The sequence below is a fragment of the Ictalurus punctatus genome, chromosome 11 (assembly GCF_001660625.3).
Source record: "Ictalurus punctatus breed USDA103 chromosome 11, Coco_2.0, whole genome shotgun sequence".
NCBI lineage: Eukaryota > Metazoa > Chordata > Actinopteri > Siluriformes > Ictaluridae > Ictalurus > Ictalurus punctatus.
Window position 1 is genome coordinate 16,866,854 of NC_030426.2, and position 18,011 is coordinate 16,884,864.

Here is an 18,011-nt window from a genome sequence, read left to right on the forward strand (position 1 = left end):
GCTGAGCCGTGTAGATTATCGTGTTGAAAAATGGGTCTTTCCATTATTCAAGATGCCTGTAACATTGTTCCTCTCTCACACACACATATACAAACACATTTTAAAAGCGTATTGTCAGTTTCTATCAGACAAAGTGCACTCTTCTATCTCACCCTTCACTGCAGAAGACGTGCTCCGTAACTGTCTCCCTCTCCAAAAGCGTGGTTACGGAGCTGCATAACTGTCTTACTCTCCAAAAGAACAATACCGAAGTTTCACATATGCGTGTGTTCGCTCTTTCGGGAGAGTAATAGGAGCTGGCTCATTTTGAGTACAATAGAGGTCTCGCTCTCTATCAGTACAGTACAGAAGTCGGTTCATGCTATCAGTATCCATAGAGAAGCTGTCTTACTCTGTCATCGCAGTAAAGGAGCTGTCTTTCTGTATGAGTGCAGTAGAAGAGATGTCACACTCTCAGTGTTACAGTAGAGAAGTCATCTCACACTATTCAGACAGCAAAAGAAGCTGTCTTACTCGCAACAGAGGAACTCCACAGTGATGGACAGGACAGCAAAGGAAGGTCTGATTTGCCAAAGTGCATGCTGGGAAGAGGCCAGGTGTCCATTCAGGGAAGGGCATTGAAACCTGTCACACTCTGGGGCAGCAGACAGTCTTCCTAAACATACACATAAACTCACCCGCATGCACAACCAGACCAGGCTTTTCTGTCTTGTCCTCTTTTGTCTTCTGATCTGGCCGTCGTCTCACAGCGTCACTGCTTTGTGTTGCACTCTGCTCGCTGCATGAACCTGCAGTGCTCATGTGCCAGTGAAGCCATTCTGAAATTGAGCCTGCAACAGGGCGAGTGGATTAAGTACTTCGGTCACTCTGTATAGTTTTGCCAAATGACTTAATGGTGGGCAACCTGTTGAAGTGAGACAATATAGGAGGTGAATTAGATGGATAGGCTTTTATTTTATTTATGTTTTTACTTTATTTTCTCCTCAATGTGGCCGTCTGCCAATTCCCAAACACTAGCTCTGCCCAGAACACAACAGCTACACGCACACACACCCACACACACGCAGGGGGAGAGAAACACATTCCATAGGTTTTGTAGGTCAGATTCATGACTCTTAACTCGCTTCAATGTGTTTTGTAGTTTGTCGTCAAAATAGCATTATATTAATGAATACAGTTTATCTATAATTCTATGATTTCCAAAGATCCTGTTAAGTCCAATACCAGATATCAGCTAACCAATGTATCAGTCAAACCTTAAAACACAAAGACATTATACAGCTGTAATTCTCGGTTTCTATATTGGGTAAGCTAATATTGTATCCTGTATAATATTTCTACATTTTCTGCATAGTTAATCAAATCAGTCAACTCTTAAAGCTCAAATTATTTTAAGCAAGTAGCTCAATAGGAGCAGGTTTGTAATGAATTGATTTATAAAGTAACTTGTAATGCCTATAATAACTATTTTTCACCATTAACGTTCTTTTTACCTGAAGGTCAGTAACAAGTTCACCTGCCATCATCATACTAAGGACATTTTCATGAGACATTTTGTATCCTTACTATGTAGGTTTGTTATCAAACTGTCAGCAAGAGATACAACTAGATCTTTGAACAGTGAATAAAGGTAACAAGGAAAGGCAGAAGAAAATGAAACGTTATTGTCGTAAAAGCACTATTGAGACCCGTAATACTGTCAGAAAAGCATATTATCAACTTCACCTTCACTTCATTGTAAGTTATGTCTGGCTCATCTGATCAGTTTCGTTCTGATTGGAGCTGCAGAATTGGACCCAATGTAGCTTTGAATAAGTCACACTGCCTTGTATTGTCATCTTTAATGCTGAACATTTTGTCAATCTTTAATGCCGATCTCTGTGTGTTTTCTCTGTCTTTGCAGGCATGTAACGAGTTTACCACTCACGTGATGAACCTGTTGCGAGAGCAGTCGCGCACACGGCCCATCTCGCCCAAAGAGATCGAACGCATGGTCAGCATCATCCACCGCAAGTTCAGCTCCATCCAGATGCAGCTCAAGCAGAGCACCTGCGAGGCAGTCATGATCCTCCGCTCCCGCTTCCTCGATGCCAGGTCTGCCATTTCATCAGTTGTTAAAAACTGCTATGATTAACCTGTTTCAAATTCTATTTTCTAATGTAAGTCCAAAACTGAACGCACACATTGGCTAAAAGCAGTTTGCACTCCTTAGACACGCAGTCCATAGAAGAATACATCCACGTTATTTGTTAAGAGACAATGACACTAAGCCTTGCCTTAGTTTGTGTACACTTTACCCTTTGAATTTTAAAACAGGCTTTTTATAACTGATGCCCCAATGAATATATTTTCCAGTCATTTATACTTCCCTCTGATTGTGTAGGTGTTACTGTCTGTTTCTGCATACAATGATAACATTGTTTAGCTTCTTTTGTGTATTAGTGTATACAACAGCTCAGACCCATGCGCTCGCTCTTGCCACCTCTCCATCTCTCTTCATAACGGCCTGTTCCCAGCGACAGGCATGTCTATGTAATCCTAACACTCGTGCAGTTTAATTGTGCAGGTTTGCAATACACTGTAACTGAGGTCCGATCCATATACGAGCCTCTACATGCCAAAGAGTGTGCCATGCTTTCCTCCTTTAATGTAATCACTTGTTCCTTTTGATGCATGCCTGGGATTTGCATATATTTCTTTGAGGATAAATCACACTGGAAGCCTTGAGTTGGAGGCATAACATTTAAATGAGCATCTCGCTCCCTTTTCACCATGCGCTATCCATTCTACTGCAAATGATGGTGGAAAGTCTCTCCCTCCCCACTCCTGCCTGCTCAGTTCTTCAGCTTAATTCTTTCGCAGGCTGAGACCATGCTGTGCTCATTTGCATATGGTGAAGAGGGGCTTTGTGGGTAGGCAATCGTCTCGCTCTGTGTTGCGGGGGAGAAGCTTGCAGGGTTCACCGCTGCATATGCAAAGCCCCCATGAGACATGCCACATTCACACACTCTTAACCCAGGAGATGAGCAAAGCTGGCACCCACCACTGCCTTCCTCTCCTCCAAAGCTTTTAAACCTCCTTCAGCACGTGTGTGAAGCCTGTACTGCGCTTCCTCGTGAATAATAAAATGTTCCGAATGTGAAGTGGCACATGTTTTTGCCAGCGATATCCCAACACGCATGCCAAACATAACTTGCATATGCAATAAAGCTATGAACAAAATGCAGAGGGAGAGGATCTGTTATTAGATGAGGTAACATTAGTATTCAGTTGCACTAGTCAAACTTCTTCTGAATCCCAAAACATGTCATCTCTCTCTCTCTCTCTCTATCGCTCCCTGCTCCCTCTTCACAGGAGGAAAAGACGAAACTTCAACAAACAGGCCACCGAGATCCTGAACGAATACTTCTACTCCCACCTCAGTAATCCGTATCCCAGTGAGGAGGCCAAGGAGGAATTGGCCAAGAAATGCTCTATCACTGTCTCCCAGGTAGCTTCTGCCTTCTTTACAAATCAAGCTCTTAATTATACATTTGAAAGAGCATTTATACTTTACGTATGTCAGTGTAGTCGCTCTAATAGAATAACCTGGAATAGCTAGCATGGGTACATTTATTTTCCTATATTGAGACACTTCTAATGTTAGAATATAACCATGATCATAAATCATAATTATAAATAACAGTTTATGTTGGGCCTTTATTTTTGCTTTGCTAACACAATTAAACTCAGAGTTTTAATTGTGCAAAAAAATAATTAGTCATAGGTGACAGTGCATAGAAATTGCTAAATTAAAAGTGACACGAACAAAATGAGATAACACCCTCTGAGACAAAGCCATTAAAATAGTAGGTAATTAGAACTCTAGCTAAATAAAATGACAAGGTTTTTACCATCTATGGTCTGAATGGGACTTTTCTGTCTGCTTGCCTCTCAGCAAGTCAGTGTGAATTTAACTGCCTGCTCTTATATCTTGTATCTAAATGTTGGAGTAACAAATGGACATGAACAATATGAGGCTTGTGCACCACCGAGACACTTACCTTTTCTGTGATGAATAGCATTGAGTAAATGGCATTATGAAGCTCAAATGCTTACTGTTGTCCCAGATTTTGTGTTAGCCTCCCGCACATTTCCAAACCTTATGTAATCCTGCAATAGATGTCCAGAGCCCATTTATATATCCAGTTTCTATCCATGATTCTATCTGAGTTCTCCACATCAGAGAAATCATAAAGCTCTAATGGTATTAAAGTACCATTACAGTAAGTATATACAATCGGAAGCTACAGTATACTACCATTGTATACCATTATATTATACTTCTTTTTCATGTTATTGCAATCTGTTTTTACTGCTTTTACAAATTGCACATTGGATTTTGAACGTTATATATACGTACTGTACATCAATTTAACTACCACTGCTACATGTGTGTATGAATGCATGGAAAGATGCTTACCTTCTGTAGAGCACCTATAATTGCTTAGTGTGTTAGCCCATATGTAATGATCCTCGATTATGAACACCTGTGTTGCTGCACGTAAATATTCTGCACCTGCTTATGTTAAATGGATGATGCTCAAAAAAAAAAAAAAAAAAACACTTAATGAATCCGGTGTGACATAATTTGACGATGCATCTGGGTGCCGTTCTCGAACAGACTCTGCTCAGAATGATTGGTTGAGCGCGTCTGGTGCCATTTTGTAATAAAGAAACACGTTTAGCCGCTGTCTAGGCGGGTGTGGGGTGGGGGGTGTTTCCACAGGATTGATTTGGTTTACATTTTAATGTTGTTTATCATTAGCACGAGCCTTTATCCGCACAGCTTCATCTGGGAGTGTATTAGCGGTAATGGGTGTTAGTGCGTGTGAGGACGGATCCGTGCCGTCATAGTCCTTGATGATAGCTAGCTGCAGATGGAGTGACTTAATGAGATTGTTATTGGCTATCTTTTTTATTCTGACACTAATGCGAGTTTGCTCTGGTAGCGTTTGCATTCTTCACCCCATCATAGGCAGAGTTCTGAACGTGGAGGAGTCCCGAATTTGTCTGTGGTTTTCTTTGTTATGCATTGTTGTGGTACAGAGAGAGAGAGAGAGAGAGAGAGAGAATCCTGCCATCTGTGTTCTGCATTATCGACAGTTTGGTATTTCTATGCTTAGTAAGGCTTCATTAAATTATATCAAGCCCCAATGCTGTTAAGTACTTAGCAATATTCTGTTTATTTTTCCACAGGCCAGGTCATTTATAGCCATAGTGTTATGAATGTATTTTAAAATATTCAGTATATTTTAGCTTAATCTAAGCAATGATCAGTATATGATGACTGGGGATCACTCTGGTGCACAGGTCACTGCAGAGATGTCCTTTAGGAACTTCACTGTAAATACCAGCAACTCACAGCTTGGTGGGATTTTCTGACTCTCATCTCGGCATGCGTCATTACAGTTCTGATCAAAGCCATTATGGTCAGGTGTGAAATAGATAGTCTAGTTGATTCATTGCTATATGTTGATTTGTTTCATTTGGGTTGCTATTAAGTGTTTTTCCTCCGAATGATGAATTGTAGGAGTCAGCACTTGTGGAATTACCTCACATCCTGATTTAGTGAAACTCTAAATCTAACAGAGTATAAATTTGAGATGGAGGACAACCACTAACATCAAGTTTTTGGCTCGGATTAACAGTGATTAACAACGGCCATTTTAAACACTTTAATTTCACCTTGTTCCTTTTTGAGTCCAAGTGCCTCCTGAACATCACCTCTGTAATGGAAAAGTAATCCATAAAAAAATGTTTGTCAGAGAGATTAATCCAAGCACATGATGTTCTACATCATTTTTATTGTTGTTCCACTTCCAGTAAAGATTTAAAACAATTCATTTCCCCAAACAGAGAATAAGGTTTCATGACATGCTTGTGAAGTTGTGAAATGAGAGTTTTAATTCATTTTCTTGGCCAGGTGTCCAACTGGTTCGGAAACAAACGAATCCGGTATAAGAAAAACATTGGAAAGTTCCAGGAGGAAGCCAATATGTACGCAGCCAGAACTGCGGTGAATGCGGCCAGCGTGTCAGCTCACGGCAGCCAGGCAAATTCCCCCTCCACCCCCAACTCAGCAGGTGGGCAAATATACACGCATGTCTCACAGACGTGTGTTAACCATACACTATCCCACATCACATTATTACTGTTCCACACACTTTATTATTCCAGCTGCAAAACTGACTCTCAATAGTTTAATAGATACATGTTGGACTAACGCAGGTTTGGTGTAATTGTCTTCGGCTTATACACACCTGAGTCTTACGTCATTCTTTCAAACAGTCAAAATAGGTTTTATAAATATGCCTATTGGACCTTCAGCGTTATTTTCATTGGTCTACCTCACAACACTTCTATTTATTTAAGCCTCAGTATTTAGAACTATTTAGTATGTGTCTTGGTGTCAATGGTTGACATAGACTGTGTGTCAAATTCAAATTTATGACCCCATTTACACCTGTCCATCTCATGCACCTTGTTTGGATCCTGATAAGATTTAAACCACATGCATTTACACTTGTCAAATTAATTTCCCATCAGACAGTGTTCCTATGCAAATTAGATAATTACATTCAAACACCAACTTCCAGTGTTGTTCTATGTTTTTAGATGTTTTCCTGAATTCCACGATATTTTGTGCTGTGTTTAATCTCGTTAACGTTTTTTTGTTTTGTTTTGTTTTGGGTTTTTTTGTTGGTTTTTTTTTTTAAAACACGAACATCTGCATTCAAAGAACTTGTGCGTTGTCAAATGTGTCTTGGAGAATCAGACGCATTTACACTTGTGTAATATGTGGCTAAAACGTGTCTCGGACGTGGTTTGAGCAATTCTTTGAGTAAATCTTTTATTGATCTGTAAAACACCTCTGAAAAATGACCAGGTGTAAATGGAGCTTATAAGAGAATACAGGTAATGATTTTATTGGTCAGTTAATAGTACCATTAAACATAAAATAGGCACATGCTCAAAGATATTGAGCATGTACGCATTGTAAGTATAACAGTACTCTTGGGATTACTCGTTTTTATCAGCACTACTGAGCGGTTCAAATCAACCTTTCGTCCCAAAACCATGAAAACCCCCTAACAGAGGTCATGCTTCCTCACTTCACATTTTATAGGTTTTGGTTCACAGAGCTGAAAGGAACATGGTAGTTGCTTCATAAACCTTTCTGTTATTGGCTGAGTTGAGGTTATCACGTTTGTATAAAAATGTAAAATGCCTTGTAATGCAGTTTTACAAGGATTTAAATTTCACTGAAATCCATTCTGGGCTTTCGATTTTTTTTTACCCAGCAGTGTATGTAGGACAAGTACTTTTCTCCATTAGCTAGCTAACATTACAACTTGCCTGCTCTTGCTTTAAACCTGTCCTACAGCGTTATCTCTTGCTCAGCCTTAGTGCTGATGCTCTGCTCTCTATGGGCTGCTCATTCTCTCTGCTCTGTTACGCTTGTCTAACTGTACTTCCGCATGTGCTTTTTCTCCTTCTCCTCTCTCTACCCCCACCCCCATCTCTATCTCTCTCTCTCTCTCTCTCGCTCGCTCTCTCTCTCTCTCTCTCTCTCTCTCTCTCTCTCTGTCTCTCTGTGGTCTTTGTGCTGCTGCTTCTTTTTCCTCTTCTCTCTCTCTCTCTCCCTCCTCTGCTCTTAGGTTCTGCTGGCTCTTTTAACATGTCCAACTCTGGTGATTTGTTTATGAGTGTGCAGTCTATGAATGGCGATTCATACCAGGGGGCTCAAGTGGGAGCCAACGTGCAGTCGCAGGTACAGTTCACATCAGTCTGGTCACCTCATACGCTGGACATTTACTCTAATAAAGAATCCACTTAAAGGTACATGGTGGTGTATAAAGACAAGAGCAGGCTACAGGGAGCAGAGATGTATAAGCAGACGAGCAAGTTTGAAACTGGTATCCTGTTATTGGGAACACACTGAGCTAATACTAAGTCCTCATTTCCATCTTAAAGCTCATCATTAGCTGACAGATAATAACGGGACATCCTCTCGCACAAACCTTTTAAACAACTTCTGCCATTATTACAGTGATGCTCAAACCTCTGATTAGTAATGCATCGAAAATGACAAACATTGAGTCTCTGATCAAAGTGTTTAGTAATGAACTAATGTTAATATCGTTATAGTTGCGTAACTGTTTAGCATGGTTTACAATATTATTGCAATATTGGTTTTAACGGCATATATTTAAAGATACGCAGTTAGTAAAATTAGTGATTAAGAACATCAATTTGGTGCTTATGTAATTCATAATAATATTATAGACATTACAAGTGTAAAAAGCTAACAAAGCTGTTGAACTTGTCGAATTCTGCAACAAAAAGATGTACAATATATGTAAACAAAATACATTTTGGACCTTAGGCAGCACTGTTGTACCTTTTGAATTCAGAACAACAAAGGAAGAAACTTCTCAACAATTATAACGAATGTTCAGTCACCTTGACTCACTGCCACAAGAATTATGCAGATGTTCTGTTTTACGCTTTTCCTTTGTTGCCATTTTTTTTTACTAGTTTTCTGTGTATTTACATTGTTTATGTGACTGTGTTTACTTTGTATTGTTGTTTTCTTTGTCTCGCTCATTGCTGCTGTGTTGTTTGACCTTGTGCTTTTTTCTGTTAGGTTTTGTTTTGCTGTTTGTGCTTTCTCGTCGACCTTGCTTTGTTTATTTGCGTGTGCGTCTGCTCTGACCTTGTTATGTTGTTTATTGTGCATTTTCAGGTGGATACCCTTCGCCATGTTATCAGTCAGACAGGAGGATACAGTGATGGCCTCACAGCCAACCAGATGTACAGTCCGCAGGGCATCAATGTAAGAAAACAAAAAATACCTACTTTTTTTTGTTTCTTGTGCCCTCTACCAATTATTTTAAAGCCACAGGGCTCAGAATGGCACTCTGTGGTACATGTCTGATCCACAGTCACCCAGTGTGATCGGCCGCGTGTTGCGAAAGCCACGGGGCTCGGACACACCCGTCACGTCCAATAAGATCTCTCTAAACACCTGCACTGACACGTGCCACGCTGAGGAGTTTGTGTGTGTGTGCTGTTTACAGGTGAGATGGTCTGCACTGAGCATCCCCTCCCCATCTAGACCTCATAGCTGCCCTAAGGCTAACTACAGAAGACTATAAGGAAAATACTATACGTTAATGCTAAAATTAAATCTAAGCCTGTGGCCCTCTGTGTTTGCCGCCTTTTTCGTCCCTCTCATCATCTCCCTAATTTAATTATTTATTTCCTTTCGGGTGGGGGCTGCTGCTGGGGTTTTGGTGCGGTCGCAAAATTCACAGCGACAAGCCATGTGGTAAAGGGGAAAATCGATCAGACAGACACACGGGGAGCCGAGTGCGGACTTGGGACAGCAATCCAAGCACATTGCTCAGATCACATTCGCGCCGAGCTAATGGCCCTGACAGCGTAAGAGAGCGAAGGGGGGTAGAGAGAGAGGACGAGGAGGAGTAAGGTCAGCGGCTGTGCTGCCATGTCTTGGCCAGCTTCCTGCTAAATGCTAATGAGATCGAAGCCGTTCCATAAGAAAGAACACGAGTGTATTTAAATCTCAACCAATCTCTCCGTTTCCTTCACACTGTGCGATTCAAGGGGAATCAGAGGGATGTGAGAATGAGCTGTTTGTTTTTTCAAAAAAAAAAAAAATTCATAATAATAAATCAAATTTTTTTTTTTTAAATGGAGTCTTCTGAAGGAAAAATATTTGCAACCTAGTAGACCCCTGAATTGTCCAGACCAGCTATCTCAACATGCTTTCTTTAACGGTGTAATGTTTTCAAAACCTGACATAAAAATCAATTTTCCTCTTTTAGTAACAAATGTGACTAATTGCTCTGCTTGATAACTGGATTAAAAGGTTAAAAAAAAAAAAAACTGTCCCTCCTCTTCTGTTTACCTCTCACATGTTCAGTCTCGTTGGCCAGATGCCTTTAAATTTAAAAGCAGTTATACTACAACAATTAATTTAAAAATCCCAAAATGTCTTTTATCTAAATGATCCATATGTAGATTTAAAACAGGTGATTTAAACCAGCTGTTTTTAATACTTTTATTGTGTGACTCTCAGGCAGACCTGAACATCATCTTATGTAATACATTTTTTAATGAAAATCATTTATTTTTCAGACTTTAAGAGAAATTGTGTTGTATTCATAAATATATGTTAGTGAGTCCTAATGACAACGGTGCCACACATACTTTAATATTTTAACTTGAATATTGTTTTTTTTAATTAAACATTAATATTTTAGAATATCTTAGCAATTGGAAGTGGAATCCATATTTCACATTCGACAGCAGTGACTTTGTGCTAAAAGCCGATTTAAAATCTAAAGATGAGGAATCTTTTTCAGCCAAATGATTTCCCTCTTTGTTCGCTGTGTTGATAATGGCTCATGTAGCATTTTATAGCAGTAATTATGCCTTCAGTAGAAAATAGGAACGTGGCACCGTAACCGAACACGTTTTAAGATCTTTTTCTGCTCTCCTCCATTTTGTTTGATTACAGACTGCCTCAGCTCTAAATAACAGGCTTGGAGCTGAGTGGCTGCCGGCTGCCATTTCCAGCCTTTTTGCTATTAATATCCCCAAATGCTCTTTAGCAGGCCTGTCTTCAAAACGAGAAATGGCTTCTGCGCCTCGCATTGTGTTTTCATTTCAATCTCCAAATGTCATAATTTTCCACCACCGCTTCCCTCTTTGTTTCTTCTGGGAGTGTTATATGGTGGGCCACTTCATCCCAGCTCAGTATTATGGTGTGTGTCAGTGAAAGTGACAAGCATTTAACTCTGTCCCGTATTACACATCTGCAGTGCTTCCCGTCTTCCTGGGAAAAGCAAACACAGTATATTTATATTCTCAGCAGTAAAGTAGTATTTTCTCAGTTTTGTATGAATATATCTACAGCTATATCCATATATCTATATACTCTATGTCTGTGTGTCTGTGTGTGTGTGTGTGTGTGTGTGTGTGTGTGTGTATATATATATATATATATATATATATATATATATATATATATATATATATAAAATATAAATATGTGTGTATGTATACGTATATACATATTTATATTTTATATATATATATATATATATATAAAATATAAATATGTATATACGTATACATACACACACACACAATATATATATATATATATGTGTGTGTGTGTGTGTGTGTACAGTATGTCACAAAAGTGAGTACACCCCTCACATTTTTGTAAATATTTGATTATATCTTTTCATGTGACAACACTGAAGAAATGACACTTTGCTACAATGTAAAGTAGTGAGTGTACAGCTTGTGTAACAGTGTAACTTTGCTGTCCCCTCAAAATAACTCAACACACAGCCATTAATGTCTAAACCTCTGGCAACAAAAGTGAGTACACCCCTAAGTGAAAATGTCCAAATTGGGCCCAAAGTGTCAATATTTTGTGTGGCCACCATTATTTTCCAGCACTGCCTTAACCCTCTTGGGCATGGAGTTCACCAGAGATTCACAGGTTGCCACTGGAGTCCTCTTCCACTCCTCCATGACGACATCACGGAGCTGGTGGATGTTAGAGACCTTGAGCTCCTCCACCTTCTGTTTGAGGATGCCCCACAGATGCTCAATAGGGTTTAGGTCTGGAGACATGCTTGGCCAGTCCATCACCTTCACTCTCAGCTTCTTTAGCAAGGCAGTGGTCGTCTTGGAGGTGTGTTTGGGGTCGTTATCATGCTGGAATACTACATACTGATCATGCTCTGCTTCATTATGTCACAGTACATGTTGGCATTCATGGTTCCCTCAATGAATAGACGTATGAGTGCTGCCAGCATTGCTGCAGAGGTTGAAGGGGTGGGGGGGGGGTCAGCCTGTCAGTGCTCAGACCATACGCCGCACACTGCATCAAATTGGTCTGCATGGCTGTCGTCCCAGAAGGAAGCCTCTTCTAAAGATGATGCACAAGAAAGTCCGCAAACAGTTTGCTGAAGACAAGCAGACTAAGGACATGGATTATGAGACCAAGATAAACTTATTTGGTTCAGATGGTGTCAAGTGTGTTTGGTGGCAACCAGGTGAGGAGTACAAATACAAGTGTGTCTTGCCTACAGTCAAGCATGGTGGTGGGAGTGTCATGATCTGGGGCTGCATGAGTGCTGCAGGCACTGGGGAGCTACAGTTCATTGAGGGAACCATTAATGCCAACATGTACTGTGACATACTGAAGCAAAGCATGATCAGTATGCAGTATTTCAGCATGATAACGACCCCAAACACACCTCCAAGACGACCACTGCCTTGCAGTGAAGCTGAGAGCAGTGAAGCTGAGAGTGAAGGTGATGGACTGGCCAAGCATGTCTCCAGACCTAAACCCTATTGAGCATCTGTGGGACATCCTCAAACAGAAGGTGGAGGAGCTCAAGGTCTCTAACATCCACCAGCTCCGTGATATCGTCATGGAGGAGTGGAAGAGGACTCCAGTTGCAACCTGTGAATCTCTGGTGAACTCCATGCCCAAGAGTGTTAAGGCAGTGCTGGAAAATAATGGTGGCCACACAAAATATTGACACTTTGGGCCCAATTTGGACATTTTCACTTAGGTCTGTACTCACTTTTGTTGCCAGCTGTTTAGACATTAATGGCTGTGTGTTGAGTTATTTTGAGGGGACAGCAAAGTTACACTGTTACACAAGCTGTACACTCACTACTTTACATTGTAGCAAAGTGTCATTTCTTCAGTGTTGTCACATGAAAAAATATAATCAAATATTTACAAAAATGTGAGGGGTGTACTCACTTTTGTGACATACTGTATGTGTGCGTGTGAGTATATATACACACACACACACATACAATACTGTGCAAAAGTTTTAGGCACATGCAAAGAAATGCTGCAGAGATAACTTCAAAATAATGAAGTTAAAACATTTCATAAAAAAAAAAATTTAATACAGTTAAGAGCAGTAAACAGTAATAAATGAAACACAGACAATATTTTGTGTGACAAAAAAATTAAAATAGTAGTCTCTGGTACAATTTGTGCAGTTTTTTAAGGAAGTGAGCTGTAAGTTTTATTGAGCATCTTACAGAACCAGTCACGGTTCTTCTGGAGACTTTGACCTTCACACTCCCTTCTTATTTTTGCAGCAAAATCCATCAGCCTTCACTGTGTTTTTAATCTGAAAAGTGGTCTCTTACATAATATGCTGTTTTATTTACTGACATACAAACATTTTTCTGTAGCATTTCATTTTGTGCTAGAAAACTGATGTTTGGGAATCTAAAATGTATTTTGTACTAACTCTGAGATAATGTAGAAGTCATAAAATGAAAAAAAAATCTACGAAAGTTTGTACTAAAACAAACAGGGTGCCTAAAACTTTTGCACAGTACTGTAGATACACACAAACACATAGATATCAGCACATGTACATTGTTACTGCTTTCGTAGCTGTCCAAGTTCTGGGTGTTGTGCATTTTGAGATGCTTTTCCTGCACACCATGGTTGTTATTTGAGTTACTATAGCCTTCCTATCAGTTCGAACAATAATGGCAATCCTCCTCTGATGTCTTTCTTCAGAAGACGTTTCCACCCACAGAACCACTGCAAAACAATTTTTTTAAATTATTATTATTATTATGTTTTTTGCATCCTTCTGTATAAACTCTATAGAATAGTGTGGGAGGTCAGGAGATCAGCAGTTTTTGAGATACTCAAACCAGACCCTCTGGCACAAACAACCCTGCCACAGTAAAAGTCATCAAAACTACTTTTGTTCCTTATCATGACGGTTGCTGTGAACATTAACTGAAGCTCCTGACCTGCATCTGCATCACATTGATGCCACATGATTAGCTGATTGGATATCGTATAGCAAATTATCACCTTGTGCCGAGTTTCATGACAGTCTTCCAGCTTTCCTTTCTCTAACGTGCTGTCCTTTCTTCTTCTGCAGGCTAATGGTGGATGGCAGGATGCTACTACCCCCTCCTCAGTGACCTCACCCACAGAAGGACCCGGGAGTGTTCACTCCGACACCTCCAACTGATCCCCTCTTCACCTCACTCCTTCTTGTTCCCTCACTACTGCACAAACCATGGACTCTCTTTTTGTTCTGTCACTCTGGGTCATTCATCACTATGTTTAAGTAATGCACTCTCTAGCTCACTAAGCTGGGTCTCTGCCATGCTTTGGAGTGAATCAGTCTGTTGAAGCGATCAGGCTGATCAGGATTTTACTCAAACACACACACACACACACACAGTTTCTGTTCTCAAATACAGCCCTTGATTTGTATTAACCCCTTCAGATCAGATTTTTCTTTCCTATCCTCAATTGTAATTCATTATAATTTCTGTTAAAAATAATTTTTTTTTCAGTCTTAAATAGTTTTTTGATGCAGCTCCTAAAGTCAGTGGATTGAATGGAAAAACAAATATCCCTCCAACCTAACATAACCATTATAATGAACATGGGGTCTGAAGGGGTTAATGTACAATCACACTACCTCTTAGATAAACAACATAAAGAACAAATCATAACAACAAACTTGATTTCTCAAATAGAAATGATGGCGCATATGATGCCCCATTTTCCATACCTTTTCACATTTTTATCATGGTAAGAAACCATGAACATTTTCTGTGTCCATAGTGCCAAAGTATTTTTCTACATTTTAAACACTCATGATTTGCATGTTCATTTGACGTGATCATATTCTTCATGTTGTAATATAGGGACATACTGTATTATAAAGACATATTTTGTATCTCAGTCTCTCTCCATCATGTAACTTGAAATTGATTTTTAATTAGGCTATACAAACATCGCTCGTCTTTGATTCCTAAAAACCTCCTTTCTTTAAAAAAAAAAAAAAAAAAAACGAACAAAAAAATATATTTTTTTGTTGCTTTCCGTGTATAATCTCCACCAGTGACAATGCAGTAGAGGCCTTTGCAAATGAAGAAGTTTGTAACATCTGTGTCACCTGACGACGACGAATTTAAGACAGTTCACCAAGTTATGCGATTAAAAAAAAATTATAATAATAATAACTGCATCAGTTAATGAAGAGCCAAATGCTGCTGTGAACCAAAATCACTTCTGTAATAAGTGCAAACAGATTTGAAATAATGCGAACTTAAAAGCTACTGTATTTTACAGACTATAAGATGTTTTTAACCCTCTAGATGGTGCTCCGATTTATGTTTTTGCATAATCCTACGCATTGCTTATGGTTTAACAGAAGATGATTGCAGCAGAATGGTTAGCTTGATTATGATTGAGAGAAGAATACTTTCTGTAGAAGTCTTGATGAATTCTATGATTAACTGTAAAACTGTGACATGAATATAGAGTTTCATATGACTGTATGGTACACTACCATTAGTTGGTGCTAAAATAACATTTTTATAGTGGAAATTAGCAATACTGTAGCAGCAAAGCTAAGCATGGATTCACACTCAGATATTGTCCAGGCTTGACAGAGGGATTAAGATTGTAGCAAAGAAAACAGTAGAGTGCTCTCCTGTGGCAACACTAACAGGACAAAAACATGGAAATGCCACTACTTTAATGCGGCTTAGAAAATGAAGTGGCATATACGGGAGGGTGCATCTTATACTCCAGAGTGACTTATAGTCCGGAAAATACAGTAAATGTGTCTATGTGATTTACTTATGACATATTTTTTCTTTTTCCTTCTAAATAACATTCAGAAAACAGCAGAGGACTTCACAGCTACATATAATGAATCAGATTTTCTAATAAATTTGATGTGTGACTGTTGTGAAGTCACTTTCTCATACACATTTGACCCCTTTTTATCATCTAAGAACTGAACCAGCCCAACTAAGGACAACCGAACCTTGCTTTTAATTTATGGTCTTTCTTGGCAACAGCATATCACAGATCCGTCATTACTTTGATACCAAAAACAGCAGACATGTCCATTTTGTTTATATTCACCATTTTAACCAATGTCCACATTGTAAATGATGTATTATCTTCTGTACCTGGGCTTGTTTCTTAGCAAAAGCCCCAGTGCTTCGTATTCCAAACCAAAAATGCAGTCCGAATTCAGTAGTGTTTGTCAAAAGAAACATGGCACAAAAATGCAGAAAACATTTGCGTATATTTTTACGTCGTCATGTTGTGAATAGCCTAATACGCTTTTCTTTTTCGCTTCAGCTCTGTTATGAGACATTTTTCTTTTTTCTTTTTTTTTGTTTGTTTGTTGTTTTTGTTATGTTCTTGCTTTAGCATAATGTGAATTAGCCCAAGAATGCGCTATGTACGTAGATGTGCACCTTTTTGTTCTTATTTTGCTCTTTTAAACAGAGTTTAAAAACGATACATCTTGTGCTTCATGAAAACGTGAATCGGGTCTCTGATGGGCAGGATATGTCTTCAAGAAATCTTTTGGGATTTGATCAACATAATAAATACGAAACTCCTAACGCAAAGTGACAAGGCCGACGCTTATGGCCAATTTAGAATAAAGTGTATAACTGCACACTAATCTTATCACACCGAAACAATCAAGTGTGTTGTGCATCACACATCGATTATGATTCTATCGTGTTGCTTGTAGCAAATCAGCAAAGCTTTTTTGTCACATTAAGCACTGTAATTTATTTAGTTAGATGCACCATCCATCACTAAGCTATATCATGACATTTTATAATGAGCACCCATTAAGAAAGAGGACCCTTTATTTCCGTGTCTTGAGAGTCCAGCATAGTTTGCTGATTTCCTGATCTCTAACACATCTACAAATGGGGTTTTAAAGGGACAGTATTGACGAGAATGACAATGTCATTTTTGGCCAAACTTCCTTTAAATAATGACTTGAATGACTGTGTGTTAGAACCTGAAAATCCCCAAACAGTGCTGGACTCTGGATACACACGGACACTCCTGTTTGGCTACAGGAATCCGTCAGGTCCAAAACAGCTCCATCTGCATAAATTATTATTCTAGCATGACCTGTAGCTCCTCAAAAAAGCCTAACAGCAAGTGTTAGTGTAGACTGTTCAGTTAGACGCACCATCCAGCGCTAAGCTAGATAACGTTCAATAATATAATAAACATCCTTGCTGATTTGTCGTAACTCAGAGAGCCACATCAGTGCTTGTGTTAGAGAAAAAAATAAGTGCTAAACGCCATCCATTCACACAGAAACACACTTGGTCAAATCTGGGTTGAAGAGTGACATAATAACCCTAAACACACTCTCTCACACACACACGTCTCTCATCGCCTGCCCGGTTTCATCGTATTGTTGAAAGCTTCATGTAATGATGCTTTTAGTTTTTTTGCATATGAAGCAATTTGTAAAACATCAAATGTTTACTTTGTTGCATGTCTTTTGTTCTTTAAAAAAAAAAAATATCCTGCAGTGTTTTTGAATGTTTCTTTTCTTTTCTTTTTTTTAATAAATAAATGAATAAATAAATAAATATATATATATATAAAGCGCGGAGACTTTCTCTTGCTGAGTTTTAACTTTTAAGATCTCTGCATATGTATAATAAGGAATTAAAAACGGAACAGCAAATTATTGTCTTTTCAATTCCAACTTGTTTTTGTGAAGGAAAAAAAAAAACTAACAAGGTGTAGGTTTTCTGGTCTCTTAATTTGTACTGGTAATGCATATTCCAAATAAATAGTTTCTTTTGTTGCAAGATTGCTTGCTGTCATTTTTTAAATAATTTAATAATAAATATTATACTTCATTATATTTATTTTTAAATCACTGCCTGCCCTCTTCTGCATGCATGAGCTCACAGACATCTGTGAATGGCTAGTGTTACTGTGATTGACAGTAGAGAGAGTATGCCATCCCTCCCACCCAGAGAGCATGGTCATCATTTAAGACACACTTAGCTGATCAAATGTATTTGCCAAGCTATTGCTTTAAGATAAGTAACACTTTGAATCCTAA

General features: G+C 39.0%; 1 protein-coding gene across 2 annotated transcripts in view; it reads left to right on the top strand.

Moving 5' to 3' along the window:
* pbx1b (pre-B-cell leukemia homeobox 1b) overlaps nt 1-17,751 on the top strand; it is an 85,246-nt gene extending 67,495 nt beyond the window's left edge. Inside the window, exons 4-9 of one of the 2 annotated variants that reach the window (XM_017480391.3) lie at nt 1,904-2,094; nt 3,355-3,490; nt 5,966-6,125; nt 7,701-7,813; nt 8,789-8,878; nt 14,022-17,751. In XM_017480391.3, coding sequence (XP_017335880.1) covers nt 1,904-2,094; nt 3,355-3,490; nt 5,966-6,125; nt 7,701-7,813; nt 8,789-8,878; nt 14,022-14,114 — 783 coding nt within the window. In that variant the 3' untranslated portion in view covers nt 14,115-17,751. The remainder of the gene's footprint in view (nt 1-1,903; nt 2,095-3,354; nt 3,491-5,965; nt 6,126-7,700; nt 7,814-8,788; nt 8,879-14,021) is intronic. The other variant, XM_017480392.3, reaches the window with a different exon arrangement.
* Nucleotides 17,752-18,011: the final 260 nt, after the last annotated feature.